We start from the raw sequence: 26,644 nt of genomic DNA, 5'->3' as shown, positions 1-26,644 counted from the left end.
TGGTGGTGTACAGTCTATGGGTTTGGACGTGTAGCCATCGTTATAGTAACATACAGAGGATTCTCACTGCCCTACAAATCCTCTGTGCTCCACCGGTTCATCGCCGCCCCCCTGCTCCCCGCCCCGCCGGCAGCCACTGATGTTTTGTGTCTCCGTAGTTTGCCTCTTCCAGAATGTCCCACATACAGCATGTAGCCTTTGCAGATAGGCTTCTCTCACTTAGTGATATGCACTTAATGTTCCTTCATGTCTTTTCATGTCTTAATAGCTCATTTCTTTTTAGAGCTGAATAATATTCCATTGTCTGGATGTACCATAGTTTATCCATTTACCCACTTCATTCTCTTTCATTACTGAAACACATGATTTTTTTTTTTAACATCTTTATTGGAGTATAATTGCTTTACAGTGTTGTGTTAACACGTGATTTTTTGGTAAGGTGAAACAGTATCCCCTGATTTATGTCTTTTGAGTTCAGATGTCCCCATTAGCAAGTTTATTTACAGCAATATTCATCTATTCTCAGTCTTATAAAATTCCACCCAAATGTATCTTCTTGACCTAAGCCAGTTTGGCTGGTCAGCAATCTGATGAGGCTCTCTTGGTGAAGGGGGGTGGCCTCCAGCGACAAGAGGAGGTACAGGCTCTATGCCCCCCCGTAGCCCCCCCCCGACTAGACAGTTACAGTGAAAGCAAGTCTCACCCCCAATTCTGCCCAATGGACAGACACTTGTTAGCAAACAGGCCCCAAAGTAGTCATGGGCCCTGCCCCTGTAAGCTTGGGAGGGGCCCGCTCTTGGTCCTCAGGCCCCTAGAAGAGCACCTTGTTTAAGCAGCTCTGAGAGGCCAACTTGGTGACTTTCTGATGGCTGAGCACCTGCCTTCCCGCTGGGCCAGGCGGCAGGGTCCTCTGGGAAGCAGCAGGCCTGGCTCCTGGGGAGCGACCGCACAGGAGGGGCCCTCTCCTCTCTGACGTGGAGTCTGTTTAGAGATTCATGGCCCACTCCAGAGAGCACATTTTTAGAGGGAAATGGAGAAAACGGTGTAACCCCGGGGGGCCAGCCAGAGTGGCAAGGAATCTTCTGTATTGCTGGAGGACGGTCATAGCGGTGGATCCCTGAAGAGCTGGGCAAGCGGAAGTTCATTCAACCTGACTTTTGACACGAACCCGAAAGTCCATTACAGCTTGTTGCTAGTACGACACTTTGTTCTGGGCCTCACCTTGAACATTCCCTACCCAAGACCCGGATCAGTTCTGCTTCAAGGAGCCCCAGCTCCTTTCCATGGATAGAGGGATTTAAGGACCACACCTGGCTGTTAGGTGTACTCCCCGATGACTGGATGCATCGCTGCTTCTAGGCCTTTCCAGTGGACATGGATGGTGATTTCATACAGATGCTCCAGTTCTAACTCAGGACCACAGGATTTTGACTTAACCTTATCTTTCTTTCTTCATTCCTCCATTCCTGGACAAAAATCTGGGTTCTTACTGACACCGAAATACTCACTTATCTCATTACTACCAACGCTGATCACTGAAAACAATTTGGGATTTTTAACTGTTTTGTAACTTTTGTTTGTTACTGTATATCCCACTAGGAAGGTTCAAGTGACTTGTCGTAAAGTCACTTGGAATAGTTCCTGTGGTTACACCACCGACTTGATACACAGCCAAGTTCATCGGTTTCATTTTACTTTCAATTTTCAGGGATTTTTTAAAATGTAATTTTGTTTTATAATTATGTAAAATACGTACAGGATTCCAAAATCAACAAAAAGGGACTTTCAGAGAAGACTAGCTTCCAGCCTCCTCCATCTGTTCCCTCCCAGCCTCCCTCCTAGACGTAAACATTTTTTATTTTTTGGTTCAGCTTTCAGAGGTTCTCTCTTTTTACCTACCCACCTGTCTATTTATACTGGTGTTTAAGAAGGCTTGTATTTCTGCTGTAATGATTACCGTACGTATCTCTAGATAATATCCTTAGTCTTTTCTTTTCAGGCTATGTGTGTTGGTTCTCTACAATAATCAGTATTGAAATTGGCTAGAAAACTCTTCTTCCCTCTCCATCCCCCAGATATCTGATATGAATGTTAGTTTACTTCTGGTTAATAATTATATGACAATCAGACAGTAAGCTGATTCTTGTCATATAGACCCCCCAGTCTCCGATATTCGATAGATATTATGTCCCTGTGTTGTCAGCACGCACAGCCATTATACACGATAGCACATCCTTTATCACCATCATTTAGTCTCCGTTCTACGGAGAAATATACATTCCGCATACACTGGTCCTTACGTTGACCTCCCCAATCTCTTTGTCTGAAACTCTCTAGCAGCTTCCTCAGAAAGGGTTCATTGGAACAATATTCCCTGAGGATGCTACTTTGTGGCCTTTATACCTCAACGTTCCTTGTCAGTTCCACACCCAACTTGGACGGCAGTCTAGAAGTCTGTTCACCCGGGTACCCTGCCGACCTCCAGTGGGTCCAGTGATACTTCAGGCAGCTCAGTCCCTGCAAACCCCGCAGGCAGGTCACTCTCCAGAGCCGCCCCCCGCCCCCAGTTCGGGTGGGGAGCCTCTCCCAAGTCCTCCCTCCGTTCGTGGTGCCCTCTGAAGAGCGGCTATGAATCCATCCATCATATTAAGTTGTCCCTTTTCTGTCCCCTGATAGCAGGCCAACATCTCTTCTCTTTGTCACATGCAAGTGTCCTGTGCTCTCTGCCTCACATGTGCCTCCTGAGGTGGTTGACTGTCTGGCTTAAAAAAACACAAAACCCTCTGCGCCTTTGTCGGGTCTGTGTCAGGTGCACGGGATGGCCAAGTACCGTTTCTGTGTCTTCCTTTGCACACCCCTTCCTGCTGCAGTGCTTCCCCTGCACACATCTGGTCACTCCACACGACTTACCACTGCACTCATACAAAACCTAAGGTGTCTTTCCACTTACCCCCGTGCATGGAGGCTTTATGATTAGAAGGAGAAAAATACTTAAATTCTTTGGGGAAATCAAACTTTGAGAAGGTTTAAAGCAACTCAAAAATTGCAAAAGCTCTTAAAACTCCAACTCTGAAAAGTTTCTTGTAATTTTATGAATAGTCTCTCTATATTGTCTGTTCACTGCAAGGGTGACTGTAAGTCCAGGAAAACGATCATCTCAAATACAGTAGCTTAGTGTCCAGATGAAAAATATACTTCACACCTTTCAGTGCAAAAAATGACACACTTCTTTAGATAACAACTGCATCTCCTAACTTTGGGTTTTCACAAGTCTTTGAACACCGATAAAATTTACTAGCATGGTAACAAATCTGCAGAGAGAAAACATTCCCAAGTTCTCAGAAAACTAACCTGAGATGTATTCATTGACACTGTCATTTTGAGGACTTGGTATCAAGAGAGCAAATAAAGGATCTCAAGGCTTATCTCTGTCCAGTGGACCAAGTGCTGGTCCAAGTTGATGGTCCAGTTTGCTTCCCAGCCACGGATGCGCTTCCAGCCAGTGAGTCCTTCAGGCCCTCCTGTCACAGAGAAGACCCAGCTTCAGCGGAAGACTTTTCTCCCAGGGAGCCTTAGGTGTGGCTGCCAGGGAGCAGGGGGCATCTGCCTTCCTGACGCTCAGGAGTTTTGAAAGAAGAAGAGATACAGCTGATTTTAAACTGCCCATTCCCCTTCCTACTCTGCAGCATCCAAACATTGTTTTACTCAGATCATTTCACTGCTGTGAATGTTTTGCATTAAGGTTCTTAGGAGAACACGGTGAAGAATAATCATTAAATAGGGCCCCATGATGCACTGGTCACATTCCATTAAAAGAAAAACTCACACTACATATGCATGTGGTTAATGACAAGTTGTATTTGATGCCAAGATTTTAAAAAACACTATTTTGACATTAAAATGTGTTCTTCTCTGTATTAATGGCCTATGTCTTCTGAGTTTTCTTTTCGAGGTTTTCTACATTTTCCTTTTTAGAACGAAGAAAATCTGAAAGTCCTATCATGCCATCCTTTCTAGAGTCTCTAAATTGGAAACAGATAAAGACACTTATTAGTAATTTCTTACTGCACACAATACAATTTTTATGGAATACAGTATAATTTATAAGTTTTACCTTAAAAAATTGATAATTTATGGTCTCAAATCAGTAATTCTTACCTCTAAAAATAAAGCACTCTATTCTCTTTTACAAAAAACGCACATATCTTTCTAGGTGAAAAACTCAGTACTATGTTTGCAGTTTTTTCTTTATTGACAACTCAAATTTTAGTCACTAGTATAACAAAAGTATCTTTCTATTTTAAGCATTGGTCCAGTAAAACTCAAAGGACTGTCTTAAGTCTATGAAACTTTGGCACTGATGAGTATATCTTTTGATTTTTTATCTATAGATAAAAGATGGTGAACATTAGTAAATTTCTACTAGCAACTTAGTAGATGTAAAAACACTGAACTGTAACAATGCTGATTTCCCACATCAGTGGGAAAATTAGAGCTGTCTTGAGGGCTCATATTTAAAAGTAAAAGGAACACAAGTTAGCGGTTCTAAAATATATTTTACCGTAAAAAGGAACCATCTCTTACGGGCCGAGGGGAACCACACCTGTGGGAGAGCCTCCCACTGTGGCCGCTTGGCAACAGGCCGAGAGGATGGGGATTGGACCATCCTCTGCTCCGGAGCAGGGGAATCCCGTTATTGTCTGTATTTCAAACACCAGGTTATAAACCCCGACCTCCCAGCCGGCAGTTAAATGCCCTTCTTTTTACCTTCAGCCCCTCCCTGTGGAGGTCAAGCCTATCTCCCCGTTCCTGGGAGTGTGAGCTGTACCCACGTGGGTAGCTGGAGGCCACACTTCAGCTCCTCTGTCCCCATCACTCCTCGGAAATCACCGGTGCCAGGGGCACAGTGACCTCTGTGGCCAGCGTAAGGGACAGCTTTGGGGTCTGCCGCTCTGGACAAGGCCCCTCACTGCCCGCCCCCTCCCCCAAGCCCTTCCTGGCGTCACTTCCCCCGCTTCACTCTTCCTGCTTCAGGTCCTCCTTACTCACTGCCCCCACCTCAAAAAGGCTGGACTCCCGCTGCCCCACCCTTGGTGCTCTCCTCATACTGGGATGCCCGGCGTCCCCCTGGGAGGATCCCAGCCTGGGTCTGAGCTCCCTGACACGTCCTGCAGCACCCCCCGCCCCGACCCCGCCACAGGCCCATCAACTCACAAGTACTGCCGCCCCCAGGTCCTTCCTGGGAGAGACACAAACATCCACCCGGGCGGGAGCCACTTGGGCATCCTGGAAGGCTCTCTCCCCTCACTCCTCACCTCCAGTCAGCCACCCAAATCCAAGCAGCACTAAAAAGCCTCTCGCTTCTTTGTCAGCTCTTTTCCAGACCTTCGCAGAAACCTCCTAGCTAGTCCCCTACATCTGCTGCTCAAGGGGTCTTCTAACCAAAATTCACCACCACGCTCCCTAAGACCTTCTATGGATCCCTAGTGCCACCAGACATAACCCGAACTCCTTAGAGGCTCCCGTGTCCCGCCATCTCCACCACCCGTGGGGTGCATTCACCGATGTCCCCCCAGCACCGCTCCGCGTGCAGACGCCACCCCAGGCTGCTGAACCCGCCGCATGGCTGTGCTCCACGCACAGCACGGAAGACGGCTTCACGGTGGGACCCAGGGCGGAAGGTGCTGCCTCATGGGCAGAGCCCCTTAGGGGAGGCCTTGCTGAGCTGAGGACCCTCGGCAGCTGTGCAGATGGGCGGGGTGTCTGAGGCCAGGGCAGAGGCCTGGAGTCGGGGCAAGCTTTGTCTTCTCCAAACCCAGGGCGGCGTGTGGCTGAAGCGCCGCGGGCGGGAGAGACGCACAGGCAGCGCTCACCAGGCAAACGGTGGCGGGTCGGGCAGGAATCAGCCCCTGGGCGCGAGAGGCCGGGAAGGCGTGGCGGGGACGTGACTCGAGTCATCATTCCCGGGGACGGTGGCCGCCGTGTGGGGAACGGCCGAGCTGGGGAGGTGCAGGCGGGAGAGCCGGTGGGGCCAGAACCAGGGGCAGCGGCGGGTCCCGGGGGGAGGGGTCGGGGGGAAGGGGCTTCCGTCGAGAGTCACCCACGTCTTGTCCTGACCTAGTGGGGGGACGGTGACGCGGTCCACAAGCGGGGAAGCAGAACTGCGGAGGGGAAGGTCCGGGGGATATGGAGTTCTGTTGGGACGTGTTAATAAGCCTGACGTGTGCACCGGACCCACCTAGACGGCCGAGGAGAGGGCGAGCGGGTGCTGTGACATCCGAGTGTGGAGGTCAGCGGCCAGACAGGGGCCGCGTGCCAGGAGGGGCTGGGGTCCCCGCGGGAGGGGACAGGAGAGGGGAACGGAGGGCCGGGCTCGGAGGCTGGCCACAGGGAGGGGGACAGGAGGGCTCTGGTCAGTGCGTGAGTGTGAGCCGCTCTGGGGCCTGGTCGGGGACGGCAGCAGGGGCAGGGGGCGGTCCCCAGGTCAGACGGCTTTAGCAGGACGCCAGGCCCCCCCTCGGGCTCGTCCTCGGTGAGCGGGCGGCACGAGCGGGCGGCACGGGGCGGCGGGGCTCAGGAAAGAGGAGGATCAGGGAGGGGCGACCGCTGGCAGCGGGCAGATTCCCCTGGGACGGGCGAGGAGAGGGCCAGGGAGTCGTGGTGTCTGGGGAGACGGGGAGGCCCAGGAGGATGAAGGAACCGCGGCCGCCAGACGGAGGTCTGAGAGGTCAGAGTGCGGGGCCGGCCGCAGGTGTGTGGAGAGGCGGAGAGAGACCGAGGCGCCGCAGCTTCGAGGGGGAGGGGAGAGGTTGCCACGTCGGTGGATGACGGACCAGAGGGAGGAAAAATGGGAGGACGGGGTCTGGAGGCCCAGTCCGGTGGCGGGTCCTCAAGGGGGTGCGCTTCTGAAGGGAGGAGGGGAGGAAGGGACAGGGAGGGCTGAGAGGTCAGCTCCGGGGCACCCCAGACGTGGGCGGTTGGGGACGGTGGAGGGCACCGAGCCTGGGAGGTTGGGATGGGCCTGCCGGGCGTGGGCTCTCAGGGGCCAGGCGGCGGAGCTGTCACCGTCACCAGCTCCCAGTGCTGGCTCTCTCGTGATCTGAACCCCCGACTACATCCCGGCACAGAGGCGGCACTGGGAGGCCTGGCGGCACTGGGAGGCCTGGCAGCCTGGGGTGCTGCCCTTTCATCACAGGGCCTCCTCCTCCCTCTTGGCTTGCCTGAAGCAGCACCGTCACCACCCTTAGAGGGGCGGCCCTCCCCCCGCGTCCCCCCCCCCCGTTAGAGGGGCGGCTCTTCCCCCGCGTCCCCCCGCCCAGAGGGATGGCCCTCCCCCCGCGTCCCCCCCCCGTTAGAGGGGCGGCCCTTCCCCCGCCCAGAGGGGCAGCCCTCCCCCCGCGTCTCCCCCATTAGAGGGGCGGCCCTTTCCCCTGCGTCGCCCCCCTTAGAGGGGAGGCCCTCCCCCCGAGTCCCCCCGCCGTAGAGGGGTGGCCCTTCCCCCGCGTCCCCCTACCCCACACACAGGCAGCACAGCACGGGGCGGGGGAGGGCAGAGGGCACGGGGTCTCTCCTCACTCACGCCCTCCACCTGCAGGGACCCATTCGGTGTTTCATTGTTGAGAAATGTATTTACTTTTGAACATGCCCCGGTTTTAAACCATGTGACATCCCGTGTTTAAGAATCAAGATGCGTTTTGGATACATGTTTCTTAAGGACGAGATAAGTTGTCTTCCTCTGAAGTCTGCAGAGACCGGCACAGCCTCCCGAGGCCCGGGTATCCTCAGCATCACTGAGTGACACCTCGGGGCACAGTGTGTGCCGCCTTGCCTTCTACAAAAGGCCGGATTCCCGGGTACCACGTAATCTGAGAGCAGAGAAGAATGGGAAGAAAGAAGTCGTCCCGCCACCGAGACACCTGCGTTCCTGGGCCCTCGAGCACTTACATGCTGTTCTTCAGAGAGGAGAGGTAGGACTCCGTGTCTGATGCAGATATATCCCAGTCGAGTCCCGACAGGTAACGGTAGACGTAGGAGAAAGTCTCAAAGGGAATGCGCGCAGGCCCCCCCTCGGGGTCAGCAGTCAGGATCTCACACAGGTGCTTCATGGCAGTGTTCAATGACTAGAAACACCACAAACCAGGTGGAGAAACGGTTACTACCAGGATTCACTAAACTGAAAGGAAAGACAGCAGCAGAATAAACACCTGAGTACATTTTACAGAAGTTCTCTCAAAAGTACATCCTCTCGGTGTGAATTAAGAACTAGGGGAATTTATAATTGCCTTAAGAAAGAAAAAGAAAAGGGTTGATCGAGATGTATTGTAATTGGCCTGAAAAAAATTTGATTCCCAGATTTTATTTATTTATTTTTTAAATAGAGTTAATTATTTTATTTATTTTTGGCTGCATTGGGTCTTCGTTGCTGCACGCAGGCCTTCTCTAGTTGTGGCGAGTGGGGGCTACTCTTCATTGCAGTGTGCAGGCTTCTCATTGCAGTGGCTTCTCTCATTGCGGAGCATGGGCTCTTGGCATGCGGGCTTCAGTAGTTGTGGCACATGGGCTCAGTAGTTGTGGCTCACGGGCTCTAGAGCGCAGGCTCAGTACTTGTGGTGCACGGGCTTAGTTGCTCCGTGGCATGTGGGATCTTCTTGGACCAAGGATTGAACCCGTGTCTCCTGCATTGGCAGGCGGATTCTCAACCACTGTGCCACCAGGGAAGCCCCCAGATTTGATCTTACGTTAAATGGGAATGACTCTTATAGCAGAAATTAACACAACACTGTAAATCAACTATACCTTAATAGAAAAAAATCTAATGAGGAAAAAAATAAAAGAATTAAAATTTTTTTTTAAAAAAGGGGAATGACTTGGGACATCCCTGGTGGCACTAACATCGAGCAGCTGCCACTGTAGGGAGGACAGAGCTCAGACAGCAAGCCTAGGAGACAGACTAGAACCCTCCAGAGAAGCTCCCGTGGGAATGAATCTGGGCTGCACTCACAAGGAGAAACAGCAAGAAAAAACCGGTGGGATGGCTACAGAGGACAGTCCCCAGGGGAAAGGTGCAGGTTTAGGGAAAGTCGCATGCAGACCTGCTTGACCAGAACAGTGACTGTGGGGGAAGTACATCCCATGGCCTCAGGGACACGCAAAGGGCCGGAGCCAGTCTGTGTAAATTTTAAACCACACATTCATTCTCTCTCAGTGTCTGCGGGTCAGGAGCCTCGGCACTGCTTCGCCGGGCCCTCTGTGAGGCTCCAATCGGGTGGCAGCAAGGGTTTGGTTCTCATCCAGAGGCTCGACTGGTGAGGGATCCACTTGCAGCCGCCCTTAGGGAAGGGCAGAACTCACTCCCTGGGGCTGTAGGACTGGAATGGGGCTGGACTCTTACTGGCTGTTGGCCGGAGACCCCCCTGAGCTCTGAAAGGCTGCCTGCAGTTCCCGACACGGGGGTCTCCCTGAGGTCCTCTTACAACACAGCCGCTTGCTTCTTCGAGCACCAGGAGCTGGACCAGGTTCTCATGGTCAATATCAGAGAAAAATCACCTGTGCTTCCGGCAGCAGGAGAGGAAAGGCAGGGGGACTGAAATGAGGTTCTTGCACAGAAGTTGCGAATGGCTGGCACCCTCCACGTCCCAGGGACCCTCTGAGAGCCTGACTTGGCATCTCATTTACTCGTTACGGTAACCTCATGAGATGAGGCCAAGGGGGCCCAGAGAGGCTAACTTGTCCCAGGTAAGCCAGCTGGGACGGGACGCAGGCAGCCAACCTCCTGAGCTTGGCCGTGACCACCACATTCCACCACCGCCAACAGTCACTGGGCTGGCTCAGGGAGCGAGTGACAGGGCTTACACGTGCCTGGGTTCCAGGCATTCGGCTGGACCATAGGAGCACATTTCCCCCATCGCCATCAGCTGGGACTCGGGGCGTCTGCAAAGCTACCAGCCATGCCCCACCCCGACCGACAGCCCTGCTGAGACAGAATGCACTGGGGCGGGGCTGGGGCAATGGCGCAGTCCTGACGTTAGCCCAACTCTGCGGGCAGAACGATGCTCTAGTTAGAAAAATGACGGCATTCATTTCTCCAAGGAAAACTGCCCACGCCGGGCCCCCGATAGGCTGTCCTGAGGGAGGACTTGGTGAAAACAAAATTGTGTATTTTACTGGCTCCTTGCTTGAAACGTCTCAGGGACGCATTGCTACATTAGATGCTGCTGTTTTAGCCCACACAGCGGAGGGCAGTCGTCGCGAGGGTGGGACCTGGGGCGGTGGGGGGAGGTAGCTGGCGAGGAGCCTGCACAGGAGCGCTGGGTGACTGATGTTCCAGCGCTTCCGAGGAAGAGCTATTTAAGGAAAAAACACATCAAAGTGTTCTGGCATCACTTCCCTCTGCAAAGGCGAGATGACATTACCAGTGTTGATGTTTCTGGCAAAAAGATTTGCAGCAATTTTTACACCCTAAAGGATTCATGAGGCACCTTGCCTGGTTTGGGGACTTTGTTTCCTACAACAGATTTCTCACTTCCAAGGGTTGTGCGCTGTCAGGCTACTGGCTCACCAGCCACAAGGACGGACCCCTCCCTGGCCAGCGCCCCCTTCTCCAACCGCCTGCCCATTATTCCCTGGTTGGAAATTCGTCCAGGAGGAGGTGGCTGCACTGTCTGCAGCCCAGAGTGCACGCCTGAGCCGGATCTCAAATCCAAGTGGAGACGCGTGAGAAACACGGGCGCTGCGGCCTCCTGAGCATCTGCAGCGCCAGTTCCGTGGGTTTTTCCAGTTTCAGAATTACAGCTGCTCTCGTGACGACACCATGAGCCACCTCACAGCTCCCACCATGTCCCTTTTAGCTGCAGGAAAATAGCAATGTGGACAATATCCTGACTGACCCTTTGAACAGAGTCAGGACCATGGGGGTCTCTCTCCTGCCCTGTGGCCTGAGCTCAGGGTCACACAGCGGCACTGATTCCAAATCTCAGTTTTAAAAAGCCTACAACACAGAATTAAAATGAAAAAGGGGAAGTAACTGACACTGCAGAAATACAAAGGATCATGAGAGATTACCACAAGCAACTCTATGCCAATAAAATGGACAACCTGGAAGAAATGGACAAATTCTTAGAAAAGCACAACCTTCCGAGACTGAACCAGGAAGAAATAGAAAATATAAACAGACTAATCACAAGCATTGAAATTGAAACTGTGATTAAAAATCTTCCAACAAACAAAAGCCCAGGACCAGATGGCTTCACAGGAGAATTCTATCAAACATTTAGAGAAGAGCTAACACCTATCCTTCTCAAAATCTTCCAAAATATAGCAGAGGGAGAGACACTCCCAAACTCATTCTATGAGGCCACCATCACCCTGATACCAAAACCAGACAAAGATGTTACAAAAAAAGAAAACTACAGGCCAATATCACTGATGAACATAGATGTAAAAATCCTCAATAAAATACTAGCAAACAGAATCCAGCAGCACATTAAAAGGATCAAACACCATGATCAAGTGGGGTTTACCCCAGGAATGCAAGGATTCTTCAGTATACACAAATCAATCAACGTGATACACCATATTAACAAATTGAAGGAGAAAAACCATATGATCATCTCAATAGATGCAGAAAAAGCTTTCAACACCCATTTATGATAAAAACTCTCCAGAAAGGAGGCATAGAAGCAACTTACCTCAACATAATAAAGGCCTTTTATGACAAACCCAGGGCCAACATCGTTCTCAATGGTGAAAAACTGAAACCATTTCCACTAAGATCGGGAACAAGACAAGGTTGCCCACTCTCACCACTCTTATTCAACATAGTTTTGGAAGATTTAGCCATGGCAATCAGAGAAGAAAAAGAAATAAAAGGAATCCAAACTAGAAAAGAAGAAGTAAAGCTGTCACTGTTTGCAGATGACATGATACTATACATAGAGAACCCTAAAGATACTACCAGAAAACTACTAGAGCTAATCAGTGAATTTGGTAAAGTTGCAGGATACAAGATTAATGGACAGAAATCTCCTGCATTCCTATACACTAATGATGAAAAATCTGAAAGAGAAATTAAGGAAACACTCCCATTTACCACTGCAACAAAAAGAATAAAATACCTAGGAATAAACCTACCTAGGGAGACAAAAGACCTATATGCAGAAAACTATAAGACACTGATGAAAGAAATTAAAGATGATACAAACAGATGGAGAGATATACCATGTTCTTGGACTGGAAGAATCAATACTGTGAAAATGACTCTACTACCAAAAGCAATCTACAGATTCAATGCAATCCCTATCAAACTACCACTGGCATTTTTCACAGAACTAGAACAAAAAAATTCACAACTTGTATGGAAACGCAAAAGACCCCAAATAGCCAAATCAATCGTGAGAAAGAAAAACAGAGCTCGAGGAATCAGGCTCCCTGACTTCAAACTATGCTACAAAGCTACAGTAATCAAGACAGTATGGTACTGGCACAGAAACAGAAATACAGATCGATGGAACAGGATAGAAAGCCCAGAGGTAAACCCACACACATATGGTCACCTTACCTTTGATAAAGGAGGCAAGAATATACAATGGAGAAAAGACAGCCTCTTCAATAAGTGGTGCTGGGAAAACTGGACAGCTACATGTAAAAGAATGAAATTAGAACACTCCCTAACACCACAGACAAAAATAAACTCAAAATGGATTAAACACCTAAATGTAAGGCCAGACACTATAAAGCTCTCAGAGGAAAACATAGGCAGAACACTATGACATAAATCACAGCAAGACCCTTTTTGACCCACTTCCTAGAGAAATGGAAATAAAAACAAAAATAAACAAATGGGACCTAATGAAACTTAAAAGCTTTTGCACAGCAAAGGAAACCATAAACAAGACGAAAAGACAGCCCTCAGAATGGGAGAAAATATTTGCAAATGAAGCAACTGACAAAGGATTAATCTCCAAAATATACAAGCAGCTCATGAGCTCAATATCAAAAAAAAAAAAAAAACCCAATCCAAAAATGGGCAGAAGACCTAAATAGACATTTTTCTAAAGAAGATATACAGATTGCCAAGAAACACATGAAAGGACACTCAACATCACTAATCATTAGAGAAATGCAAACCAAAACTACCACGAGGTATCACCTCACACCAATCAGAAAGGCCATCATCAAAAAATCTACAAACAATAAATGCTGGAGAGGGTGTGGAGAAAAGTGAACCCTCTTGCACTGTCAGTGGGAATGTAAATTGACACAGCCACTATGGAAAACAGTATGGAGTTTCCTTAAAAAACTAAAAATAGAACTACTCTATGACCCAGCAATCCCACTACTGGGCATATACCCTGAGAAAACCATAATTCCAAAAGAGTCATGTACCACAATGTTCATTGCAGCTGTCTTTACAATAGCCAGGACATGGAAGCAACATGAGTGTCCATCGACAGATGAATGGATAAAGAAGATGTGGCACGTATATACAATGGAATATTACTCCCCATAAAAAGAAACGAAATTGAGTTATTTGTAGTGAGGTGGATGGACCTAGAGTCTGTCATACAGAGTGAAGTAAGTCAGAAAGAGAAAAACAAATACTATAAGCTAACACATATACATGGAATCTGAAAAAAAAAAAAAAGGTTCTGAAGAACCTAGGGGCATGACAGGAATAAAGACTCAGATGTAGAGAATGGACCTGAGGACACGGGGAGGGGGAAGGGTAAGCTGGGACGAAGTGAGAGAGTGGCATGGACTTATATATACTACCAAACGTAAAACAGATAGCTAGTGGGAAGCAGCCGCATAGCACAGGGAGATCAGCTCGGTGCTTTGTAACCACCTAGAGGGGTGGGATAGGGAGGGTGGGAGGGAGACGTAAGATGAAGGATATATGGTGATATATGTATACGTATAGCTGATTCACTTTGTTATACAGCAGAAACTAACACAAAAATGTAAAGCAATTATACTCCAATCAAGATGTTAAAAACTAAAAAGCCTGCGACCCTTTTTGTTTCCTTATCCTCGCAGCTTTCCTAATTTACAACGTGGTCCTGGGGATTACGGCCGGTGCCGCAGGGAGACACACATTCTCCAGTTGGCCGGACATGGTGCTGGAGTGAAGCCAGTCCATCAGGCTGAAGGGACGGAGGGGCTACCAGGCCCAGCATCCGCCAACCCCACCCCTGCTTCCCCACAGAGGAGACGCTCAGCCTGTGGGGCAGCGAGCCCGGGGGCCCACGACCAGCTGCTTGGTCAGCAGAGGCAGTTCCTAAACGTGCCTGCGGCTGGACGCCTGCACTCACATCAGGGCCACATCTCTGCACTGGCCGCAGGGGTGGGCGTCTCAGAATGGACTTGAGAGGCCCAGCGGGACCCTGAACTGGGGGCCCTGGGGAGAGCGGCCGAGAGCGAGCCAGGTGCTGCCTGCAGCGCACAGGGCATCTCGACGAGTCACAGACAGCTGACCCAACAGGCGGAGTGGACGCCGTGGAGTGGACGGGGCAGCAGAAGTCTCTGTGGCGCGTGCGGGCAGAGCGGCCAGACTGCAGCTGGTCCAGAGCCAGAGCTGTTGGGAGGCTGACACAAAGATTTCTGGGGTGCGGATCACGTGAGGACATAAAACGGTATCAGTGGGAAGGCCTAGGAGATGTTACTCTCTGACACGGTGTCCCAACCTGAGGGCGGCGCACTCCCTGGGCTACAGGGGTATCCTCAGGGGCCCCTCCATCCCCCGCGTCTACCGGTGGCGGCACCTCCGGAGCCCGTGGTCTGAGTCCGAATCCTGCCCGACCACCTCCACCTGAGGCGCCGAGCCTCTGCCCACAGCTCGCCACCCTGCGATTCGGAGAACAGGACTCTCCTCCAAGGGCTGCTGGGAGGACAAAAGAGAAAACAGACAAAGGGCTCCGAACATTCCCGCACCTGGTAAGAACCCTAGAAACGCTGGCCGTTCGTAAGCAGTACGTTCTGATGGGAAATTACGTGACACGCGCATATGTTGGCAGCTGTACACACGGAGGGATGCTCTCGTGAATGAAGTGCAAAGGCTTTTCAAACCCGAACCAGAGGCAGGTGGGTAGTTTGTCATTACGGGCTTTGTCAGTCGTGTGTGGGTGCAATAGGGACTTGGGCCACAAGTTTTTACATTACAAAAAAGATGTCCATACTTAAAAAAACAGATGACAAATGTTGATCCACCTCTTAAATGCTTAGGACCCCTGATGGGGCTGCAGAAACCTAAGGTGAAGGTCACAACACAGACTTGTTTTCGCTTCGCCCGGCAAGGGAGAGGTGCCCACAGACACGGCCGGCCCCTGACGCTCCCCCACCCCGTCTGAAGCGTCGATGTGAGAACCAGAGCAGCGCTCGGGGCTTCGATGATGTACCAGACGTCCCTCCACGGGCAGGGGCTGTCGGGACGCTCGGCACTCAGGGCGAGGCCCACAAAAAGCCACACCGACAGACGTCCCTGGAAGGAACAGAGGGTGAACGACGCGCGTGGCTCAGACATCTGAGGTTCCAATCTTTGCAGAGAACTCGGTTCATCTGACTAGAGTGGCTCCGAAGAGCAACTGAAGAGCCACAAGCCGTGAGACGCCGTGGAGTGGGCGGGGCAGCAGGAGTCGCTACGACACGTCCAGGCAGAGCGACCAGCGTCCAATTTCACAGAAGTCCTGTGTGCGACGAGGTGGACAGCAGTGACCCACGAAAGCGTCCTCCTCACCTCGCTTCACTTCTTCATCTGCTCCTTTGTGAAGGTTTTCTTTTTTAAGCGTAAAGACAAATGCTAAGATGCCAAATTAGATGAAGAAGCATCTCCCAGAAGTCACAGCACTGTGCTCCGGGGGCATCTCCAAGCTACCCCGCCAATGCGGGCACTCGGTGCATCAACAAAACAAGTGCCGCCTTGGGCCTGGCTCCTCCTGGCCCCCGTGGACCCAGAGCACGGCTGTCAGCCCTGCACTCGGGGTACGGGGGTGGGCAGGCCAGGGCAGAGCTGGCATCTCAGGCTGCGAACTTCGCCTGGATATGAAAGTATGAAAGGTTCCCCGCTTTCCACAGTGAGAAGGGGGCCACTGGCACCAGGAGAGAGTCAAAGGCCAACAGCAAAGACTCCTGACAGAGGTGGCTTCCTCAGGGGACAGGCCAGGGTCCCACACTGGCTGACGGGGATAAGTGACACGTTATAGGAAGAATAGAGAAGCGTGTGTGTGCTGTTTCCCTGTCCCTTCCCCAGCAGTCACTTCAGAAAGGAAGCTCCATCCTTAACAAATGTCTCCATCTAGTGTCACACCCCACACACAGTAAGAGGTCTTATCTTACAAAACAGGCTTGGTTTGGTTTGAAATCTAATGGCTGATTCTCCTGAGTAGGGAGGTAGAAATTACAAAGATGGATCCCCAAATATGAAATAGTCTAATTTCTCATCATTATAAAAATCTAAATTTCACAACTAAGTTTAGAGGAGCAAACCATAAAATCAAATATTAGTTATTTATTTTATATTATTAAAATCTTGCTTCCAGAGTTCCAGATGAACAAAGCAACATAAAATTTCCTCCAATAGGGCTTCCCTGGTGGCACAGTGGTTGAGAATCTGCCTGCCAGTGCAGGGGACACGGGTTCAAGCCCTGGTCCGGGAACATCCTACATGCTGCAGAGCAACTAAGCCCGTGCGTCACAACTACTGAGCCCGTGTGCCACAACTACTGAAGCCCGCGCACCTAGAGCCCATGCTCCACAACAAGAGAAGCCACCGCTATGAGAAGCCCGCGCACCACAACGAAGAGTAGCCCCCGACCGCTGCAACTAGAGAAAGCCCGTGCGCAGCAACGAAGACCCAATGCAGCCAAAAATAAATAAATTTATTTAAAAAAAAATTTCCTCCAATGAAACCCCGCTGGGATTCTCCCTGGTGGCCTCTGAGCCTAGAGGAGGGAACTTGGTCTGAGGTGTCCAGCCCAGGGCTGACCGCTTTCTCTATGGCTGACCGGAAACACCACGTGTGGGCAGGTACACAGCAAAAGGAAGCGACTAGCCTAACACCCGACTTTACTGGGGTTTCAGAGGTTCTCGCTGGGACCACTAACAGAACCAGTAAATTGCACTATATTCACACAGCAGAGGAGATGAATGAACCACAGCGTCTGTAATGATACAGATGAATAAAGAGAAATCTACTTGGCAGTGAAAAAAAGTTCCAGAAGATTAGTAACAACATAAAGTTAAAACCAACTAAATGATGTATTTCTTGGGGTCCATATGGGATCAATGGGAAGCGTGAGATCAGGGGAGCTGATGCTTCAGGTGTGGGAGGCAGGGGGACGGGTTGGAGGTTAGTTGTGTTAGTGGTTTAGTTGTGTTAGTGGTCACGCAAGGTAGTGTTACATAAAGTAATTCTTAAAAGTTAAAACAGAATTAAGGAGGCTGATGCGTGGACCCGAGACGAGGGCACCCCATGAAGTGAGGACTAAGAGTTAGCCAGTTACGTGCTCTGGGGTCCAAAGACTGAAGGGAGAGGGTAGCAAACTTTGCTCGTCTCTGCAGTAAAGGGAGCTAGCTCTCTTTTCTCAACCCCTTTCTTCACAAACTTAAAGTGGTAACTTTCCCTGCACTTGACCCGTGTGTCTCACAGGGTGACTCAAATACTAAGGCTAAGGAGAGATTCTAGACTTCCACCCCCTCCCTACCACACCCACCTCCCTTAAGGGACGTCTGTGTCTTCATTCCTTTTTCTTCTTCGTCGTCTTTTTTTTTTTTTTTTTTTGGCCGAGCCACCTGTCTTGTGGGATGATCATAGCTCCCCAACCAGGGATCAAACCCATGCACCCTGCAGTGGAAGCGCGGAGTCTTAACCACTGGACCACCAGGGAATTCCCTGTGTCTTCATTCCTAAGTTGTATGAGTTATACTTTTTAACATCAGCAAGGTATCTACAGTATTAGTTACTAATAACAGATTTTAACTAAAATAGAAAATAATCTTATGCCTCTTTGCACAGATGAGGGCAACATAGTATCATTTACCAAGTGACATGTAGTTTAATAAAAGTCACTGATGCATTCTCTTCTAAAAACTAAACACATTTTAACAGTATCTGTATGGTTTGTCTACTGTTAACATCTTTTAAATTGAGGCATTCATAAGTACTTAACTTCTGTAAACTAAAGTAACTATAAGCCTAAAATACAATAAACATCTGAAAAAAATTGCTTTTCTAAGACAAGATTACTAAAGTAATGAAAGTGTTGCTTCGGTTACTGAAACACCTAAATCATTTTTAAGCCAGGCCTATGAGCACACAGAATTATTAATATGCTACTTATAGGTACGTACCCCACCAAGCATGCTGCATCCAAGCGCTAAAAATTTTATCTCCTCGATTTTGTCTTCGCAAGGATCCAACTGCAAGAGAGCTCTGAATTTTTCTACCGGCAGGCACAGATTTTTCCATTTCCGCTCAAGATCTGCTAATTCCACATATTCCTTGTGGCTACACTGTTTAGAAAACACAGCATGACACAATCTACGTTAAGTTTAAAAGCCCCAAGAAGTAATAGAACGTTCTTGAAGACTTAAACAGAGCACCCATCCCCTTTCAAATATGAACTCTGAATTCACTGCACCATTAGCCCTGGGGAGGGGAGGGGGGGATGTGTGTGTCTGGGGACAGGGGATGCACAGGCAGAGAAGGGGGCTGGGAACTAGAGACTGGCAACAAGTTACTTCTCAAGAGAAAAAAGGACTGGGAAACAAACATGGCATAATGTTATGACTTAATAAAATGGGCACACAGACATGGCGTACATGATTCTCTATTGTCTGCCTGAAATACTTCACAATACAAATAAAACTCCAATAAATCAAATAAAATCCAACCCTGAAACATGCTAACAGTTAAATGGGGTAAATCTCAACACTGAAAATAAATTTATTCCTTCTACTCTTTTAGACAACTTCATGAAAACTGGTAACTCCTGTGATCTGCTAGCAATATTCTGCGTGAAAGAGGTTTGAGCAACTTTAGCATGTCTTTTCCCAAACTACCCCTTGCAGTGATTATTCGTTTTCCCTTAAACTAGACATGGGAAAAATCTAGAAAAACTAGAAATGGGAAAATCTCGTTTCCAGAAGTCACTGCACCCCGAACAGGAACACAGGACTTCGAGATGTAGAATGGGGACGAGTCGCTGTAAAACTCAGGGTTATACCACTGAGGTTGTTTTTAGCAACACAGCCCAATCATTCAGATAAAATACACTTTCTATGAACTTTCCAAGTGAGATGGTGGGTCTCGAGGGCTCTCAGGAGGGCTGGAAGCCAGACGCCCGAGGGCAATCTGTCTTTCAGATGAAGAAGGTGGCGGATTATCATGTCAGCATAGTTTTTACAAACACATATTTCAAGAAGGATCTTGCAACTCCCATGTCTAAAATTTCATATTTTCAGATATATTTCTTAGTCTAGCAACCTCTTGCATCTGAATTCGGTATTTAAAAGAAATTATATTTCTATATAATCATGAGTAGCTATCTTGGGTTCTTTAAACCAGAGAAAGGCCCTGAATCCAAGATTCCTTCTTTGAATAAACCTTGAAGGTTTACTGCAGGGAAGGCGGGGCTTGCACGGAGCTTTCTGTGGCGTTTTATCTCAAGTTCAGCTGACTGATAGCAAACTCTTATACCTGCTTGTGCAAAACTTTAAGGAGTCCTTGAGTCAGGCCTGTGTCTGTTTTCTGAGTAGCCATGGGTATTTCGATTCTGTCTTTTACAGGAAGTGGATCTCCTCTTGACAAAGCTGAAAAATACCTAACAACGACAGACATCTCTGAAGGCTCATCAGCACACAACCAGCCCCTGAATTCATGTACTTCTGTCAATGAACCCAGAGGGCGACAGTGATGAGGGAGGACAGTGCTGGGTGCCCTGGCCCAGCTCCTGTCCTGGCTCCTCCACTCAGCTCTCCGACTTCACCTCCACCCGTGCCTCAGTTTCTCTATCTGCACCGCATGGACAATGGCAGCCCCGGTCTCAGGGCCCTGGTAACAGGTGCTACACTTATCCAGCGAACGCCATCAGAGTCCTGAGACTGCCAGGGGATGTGGAGGTCGGGGCCCTGCATGACCCGAGTGCAAGGTCATGGTCCGTCATGCCACTTTGACAGTTGAGGGTCTTGGCCTTGCTTTTTGAGGGGCTTGATTTCAAGCATCTCTGCGCCTATTCAGCTCTAAGGCACCCGGAGCAGGGAAATCACTGTTTGGCTAAGTCAGGTGTGGACCTCCCCCTACCCTTCACTTTTCCTGCCTGTTTTTTTTTTGTTTGTTTGTTTTTTAGTATTTTTTTCCCTTAATTGTTCCTTTCTGGGACACGGATATTACTGCTTAAACTGGGAATAAGCTGGGGCACAGAGACAGTTTGGGGCAACAAGTCAGGAGGGGGTGTACACCTGGGCTCTGGCTGGAGGGGGGCAGGGTGCCAGGCAGGGTCCTTCTGTGAAACTCACTCCCCTTGGGCACGTGTCAGCCGGGGCCGGCAGCTGAAGCCACATCATTTGCTGCCCCCACGATTTTACCTCCATCAAAGAAATGACATATCCAGGAAAACAAAACACTAAATCATCCACGGCCACAGGTAATAACTTAAAAGATATGAGTAGGGCTTCCCTGGTGGCGCAGTGGTTGACAGTCCGCCTGCCGATGCAGCGGACACGGGTTCGTGCCCCGGTCTGGGAAAATCCCACATGCCGCGGAGCGGCTGGGCCCGTGAGCCACGGCCGCTGAGCCTGCACGTCCGGAGCCTGTGCTCCGCAACGGGAGAGGCCACAGCAGTGAGAGGCCTGTGTACCGAAAAAGAAATAAAAATAAAAGATATGAGTAATGATGGCTACCAAAGGGGAAATGGTGGGTGGGGAGATAAACTAGGAGCTTGGGATTAACATACACACTACTCTATGTAAAACAGATAACCAACAAGGACCTACTGTAGAGCACAGGGAACTCGGCTCAATATTCTGTAATACCCTATATGGGTAAAGAATCTGAAAAAGAATGGATAGAATCACTTTGCTGTACAGCCGAAACTAACACAACACTGTAAATCAGTTCTACTCCAATAAAATTTTTAAAAAAGATATGAGTAAATAGAGACATCTCTGATGTAACAAAATGTAGATAAATAGGTATTTGTTAGGCTAACAGAAATGTTATATCTCATCCCCTTCTTCTCTCTCCACCCCTCAAATTTGACTTTGTTTTCACGCTTTTAGGACAAGTCCAGTCATATTTTGTGAATTTAATAGTCTGAGAGAAAGCTAAAAGGCAGGCAGTTAGACAAAAGTGGACCTCAAGACCTACAGGGCCAGGTTGAGGGGGTGCTTCACTTTGCCATGTTCCGAATTAGGGTTTTCAACGATTTCGCGGACTTTACTCCTCACCACGCGCCAAACCAATCACCAGGCTCGGCCCAGCCTCTAGCGCAGCGCCCCTTCCCCAGGAAGGCACTGGCAGCGTCTGGAGACACTTCTGGTTGCCACAAGTTGGGGTGGATGGTGCTTCTGGCACCTGGTGGGGGCAGGTCAGCAGGCCGCCAAGAACCCTCTAATCCACAGGACAGCCCCACGCCCCCCAAAGAGATGTCACTCCAAAGCAGCCATAGAGCTGAGGTGGAGGAAGCCTGCCTGAGTGGCCAGGCCAACTTGTGTCACATGCCCTCGAATATAAGGCGCACGTGAGCACAAGCCTTCAGGACTCAATGACATCATCATGTACAGCCAATTAGCCGCTGCGTCGTGGCAGAGGCTGGGGGTGAGGCTCGTCTGAGAAGAACCCTCCCCTGAATGCGTGCTGGAACCTTCCACAGCAGTCTCTTCCAGACGCACCCTGGCTTTCTGCTTTGCTTTCCGGTGCTTTTCCCTTCCTGTCGTGGCCCTCATGTTATACGCTGTTTCCTCTTCTGCCTTGTCTTAACCCCAATCACTACGAAATCTTTCAAAGACCAATTCACCCTCTTCTGGATGACATCTCTCCCTAACAGATTCTGTTCTGAGAGAGTTGGGACACATGACTAATGCTTGCTTTTTCTCCTAAACTCCAAAACTGCTCTTAAGAGTAATTAGCTGCATGGAACATTCAGAAATTTCTCGATTAAGCCTTTTAAATTAAAGTGAAGCTTAAAATAGTTGTCTCTAAAGTGTTACCAAATGTAATGTTCCAAGAAAAAAAAAAGATTAAATCTTGGAATGTTTGGTAGAGAACAAATAAACTCTTATGAATCAGTTGTATCTCTTATTTAGGCTTGAATAATGGTTAATACTAGAGGCCACAATTTTGGGCAAGAACCTTGAGAGAGTCTTTCAGAAGCAATAGACAGAAGCATTTGTCAGAAGGCAAAGTGCTGGATTAACCAGTAGCTTCTGGTGGCAGGTGCAGTAAGGGCCCCAAAGACATCCTCATCCTAATCCTGGAAGCTGTGGATCTTCTTTTACACGGTAACAGGGAGTTTGCAGATATTGAGTGAGGATTTTTTTTTTGCGGTACGCGGGCCTCTCACTGTTGTGGCCTCCTCTCCCGTTGCGGAGCACAGGCTCCGGACACGCAGGCTCAGCGGCCATGGCTCACGGGCCCAGCCGCTCCGCGGCATGTGGGATCTTCCCGGACCGGGGCACGAACCCGTGTTCCCTGCATCGGCAGGCGGACTCTCAACCACTGCACCACCAGGGAAGCCCGAGTGAGGATTTTGAGATGGGAAAATCATCCTGGCTTATCAGGATGGTTCCTAAATGCAATCACAAGTGTCCCTAGAAGAGGGAGGCAGAGGTAGATGTGAGGATGCCAGTATTGGCGATGGAGGTATGCCAGGAGCCAAACAACGCAAGGAATGCAGCTCTAGAAGCTGGAAAAGGCAAGGGGAGGGATCAGACTCTCCCTAGAACCTCCAGAGAGAGCAAAGTCCCACCAATATCTTGACTGTAGCCTGGGGAAACTGATTTTGGACTTTTGGCTTCCAGAACTGTAAGAGAATAAACGTTTCTTGTTTTAAGCCAACATGTTTGGTGGTTATCTGTTAACAGCAGTCATAGGAAACTAATTCACTTTGGTCACACGGTTTAGGGAAGGTCAGCAAAATTTGACGGGCTAGTTACTAAAAAATATTAAGTTAAATTTATACTGATTCTTGGGACCACAAAATTGAGTTTCCGAGTCTGAATTTGTTTACTGAAAAAGGACAAAGAACCTTCCTATAAAATCAACAGGGTTTATTTTAATGGTTCTAAGGTCTGTTGAGTTGTGACTTTTAAAGTATTAATGTCTGTTCCTGGAAATGGTTAGAATGTTTGCTGCAAGAAACTGCGAAGATTCATGTGTTGTGAACTAAGCTGGGCAGAGTTTGACCTTATAGCAGCCTTGGGATGGTTACCCCAACGTGAACCAGACCTTCTGGTTCCAATAAACTCAACAGGTACCTAATCCTGGAGGGTTCTCTGAAGACAAGGAACATAATCATAAGATTCCTCCTTGTAAAAATCATTTCACAAATAAAGAAACTGTGATAGTTTGACTTTGTAACACAATGCAGAAACTTTTTACCCAGTGTAACTGTTTTATAAATTTTAGTCTACCTGCATAAATACCACTCTCCAACAATGGAGCTGTCATTGCTTTGTAGATAAATGAGCACTTTGCAGTAATTTCTGGTCTCGTGGTCAATAAAACCATGATGTTTCCTAGATGATACTTTAAGGTGTAGATACCACCAATGCTAAAGTGAAAGTTTTGCCGGTACCCTAAGTGTCCCGAGCGTTGGACCACTGGTCCAGGAAGGATTCACTAGGCACGACTGGGCACGGGGACGGGCCGGCTCTCCCAGGCGCTGGCCCTGGGGCGCTTACCCCGCGGACCACTGCAGCACGTCGGCGGGCTGGGTGCGGATCGCAGCCTTGGTGAACTGCTTCAGGATGTCCGGCAGTTCCGGGGGAATGTGGATCTGCTGCGCGCAGAACATGGTGTCGGGAAGAGGCATCGCTCTCCGCAGACCAGGACCAAGCTGGGAAGAATCAAGGTGTGCTGCGGGTCGAGAAAGGGAGGGTTGGTCAGCCTGGGGCGCGGGGGAGACGCGACGGCCACGGGGCTCAGGGCCCGGGGTCCCGGGTCCGGAGTTTGGAGCCTGGGGGAGGACGGGGGTTTAGGGCGGGACCGAGGTCCGGGATCCTGAACCAGGTCGGGGTTTCAGGTTTAAACTGGGCCAGGCCTGGCCGCCCGCCTTTCCCCGGGTTTGGGGTGGGGCCGGGGCCAGGGCCCGGCCGGAATCCTAGGTTTGGGGGCGGGCCGAGAGGCCGGCTTCGTGAGGCGCGGACGGCCGACGAGGGCTCTTACCCGCTCCTTCTCGGGCTCCTCGTAAAATAAGGACCGACCGCCAGTTCTAGCAACAGCCGCGACACGGCAACTGGAGCGCAAGCCGCAGCTACTGCTTCGCAGCGGTATCCAGGCAACCGAGACACGCGCGGGCCCTGCTCCTCTGGCGTCGCGCACGCGCACAGGACCCGAGCCGAAGCCGGCCTCAGGCCGGTGCTGGAGGAGGGGGCGGAACGCGCCTGAGCAGTGTGGCTTCGGCGCCCCCTCTGCTTTAACAGATAGCTCACAGCTGCACGAGCGGAACATTTCCCTTAGGAAAGGGCCTTTTGATAGATTTCCCACTGCCAAATGTGAGCGGCGAATTCCCAAAGGACCCCCCCCCCCCCTTTCCTTGGCATGGCCTCCGTGAAGCTCTGGAGCGAGATGCCTCGTAGACTCCAAGGTAGGAAGCCATTAAAGTCCTGGAGGCTGGTGTGTGCGCGCAGCACGGGCCTCCCTGAAGGAATCTGGCCCCTGCCTTCCCAGACTGACGTGTCTGTCCTAGACGTGTCTGACCTCGACGCCTTCGCAAGCGCTGTTCCCGTGGCCCAATCGGCACCACTTAGTGAACTCACTGGCAGTTCAAAAGCCGCTTAAGAGTTTAGACAGTGGGCAGTTTCCAGCTAAAAGAAGATTCTATTTAACTTGTTTTCCTAAGTAAGATAGGACGGTTGAGCCAATCTAATCGGGTCTAGGAGAAAATAAGCTACCTTTTCCGATACAATAGTTTTGGGTCCAGGGGTAGGAGAAACTGTTCCATTCTGGTGGATGCTGACCAGGGCAGCGTACAAGGTGTGAATCCTACCTAGTTTAGGGGTCTCCTGGCTGGCTGCTGCAGCTGCCCTTAACACCCACACTGAATGAAACAGGCCCTGAGACCCACCTCCCCTCTCGACACGAAGGTGAAGAACTAGAATGAGCTGTCTTCAGGAGGGGCCAGTGACAAGCCCTCCTTCCTTCCCTAGAGGTATCAACCCCCAAACACAACTTCTCTACTGGGCAACTTACCTACCAAATGAAGACACACACGTTTCCAAGTTAACAGCATTAGCAAAACTGAAAATAGGCACTATTTAATGTTGATGACGATATGGGGAAACGAGGAATCTCATACACTGATGAGAGGAGTGTTAATTATTACATTTGGGGGCAATTTGGCACTTTAAATATGTTTGATGATTTAGCAGTCTTACTTCTAGGAATTTATCCTACAGAAATACTAGTAAAGTAATATGGACAAAAATGTTTACTATAGCATGTAATAAAATGGGTTAACCAATTGCCTTTCATAAAACTTTAATCATAATCTTATCCACACAATGGAATACAATACAGCTAAAAGTTTTAAATGGGATAGCTACTTATGTACTGACATAAAAAGATGCTCAGAAATATAAAGTGAAAGAAGCCACCTGCAGAGCAGCCCAGGGCACGTACCACCCGTGTTGATAAGAGCATCAGTGAATGAATGCTTATGCAGAGCACAGTCTGGAAGCAAACACCAAGCTACTGACAGTGCTCACCTCTGGAGGATGGCTTTCAGGTTTTATTTTAACCATATATACATTATTCTGATTCATTTATTTACTTACCCAACAATATTTATAGAACGCCCAATATGTCCCAGGACTGTCCTGGAATACAGTAGTAATCCCCAAATAGTTTTTTTTTTTTTTCAATCTCTGGAGCTTACATTCAAGTGAGGGAAAAACATGCAAATACAAACAAGATAGGTAACCTGTACAGTAAGTTAATACGAAAGAGAAAAATACAGCAGGAGACAGGAATGCCCAAGTAGCTACAATTTCAGATAAGCCTCCCTAAGAAAGACATTTTAGTATAGAAACGAGGAGGTTGGGGAGAGCTTGGAGGAAGAATATTAAGGCATGGCAAACAGCAAATGCAAAGGCCCTGAGGTTTGACCTGTTGTGGAAAAGGGGAGGCTGCCTGGAGCACAATAAACACAGGGGGTGATGGGGCAGAGGGTGTGAACTTGTGAAAAGTTCTGTTCTGATTGCTTCTATCTTCTAAGTGAAATAGGAATAAAAATCATCAGCCAAAAGTCAGGAAGGCGGAGAAGGTGGCACTTTGAGGAAGAGGAAGGTGTGAAATGGTCAAAGACAGTATATGAACATAATACTTTTTAAAATTGAGGTGTAATTAACATTCAGTAAATTGCACAAATTTAAACTGTACAGTTTGGTACACCCTGACATGTCAAACCAGAACTCCATCAAGATAGTGAACACA

The 26,644-nt window shown here is 49.3% G+C and overlaps 1 protein-coding gene across 1 annotated transcript; it reads right to left on the bottom strand.

The window, feature by feature from the left end:
• Positions 1–958: 958 nt before the first annotated feature.
• Positions 959–24,657, bottom strand: ROPN1L (rhophilin associated tail protein 1 like). The gene is made up of 6 exons (XM_004315143.4): positions 24,377–24,657; positions 23,893–24,067; positions 19,691–19,814; positions 18,343–18,504; positions 7,945–8,120; positions 959–4,022 (listed from the first exon to the last, which is right to left on the bottom strand). Exons 2-6 carry the CDS (start codon positions 24,021–24,023, stop codon positions 3,926–3,928), a joined length of 690 nt encoding a protein of 229 aa, XP_004315191.2. The 5' UTR covers positions 24,024–24,067; positions 24,377–24,657; the 3' UTR covers positions 959–3,925.
• Positions 24,658–26,644: the final 1,987 nt, after the last annotated feature.

The sequence above is a fragment of the Tursiops truncatus genome, chromosome 3, assembly GCF_011762595.2.
Source record: "Tursiops truncatus isolate mTurTru1 chromosome 3, mTurTru1.mat.Y, whole genome shotgun sequence".
NCBI lineage: Eukaryota > Metazoa > Chordata > Mammalia > Artiodactyla > Delphinidae > Tursiops > Tursiops truncatus.
Note: the sequence above shows the minus strand (reverse complement) of the source record. Positions and strands in the feature narration are given on the sequence as shown.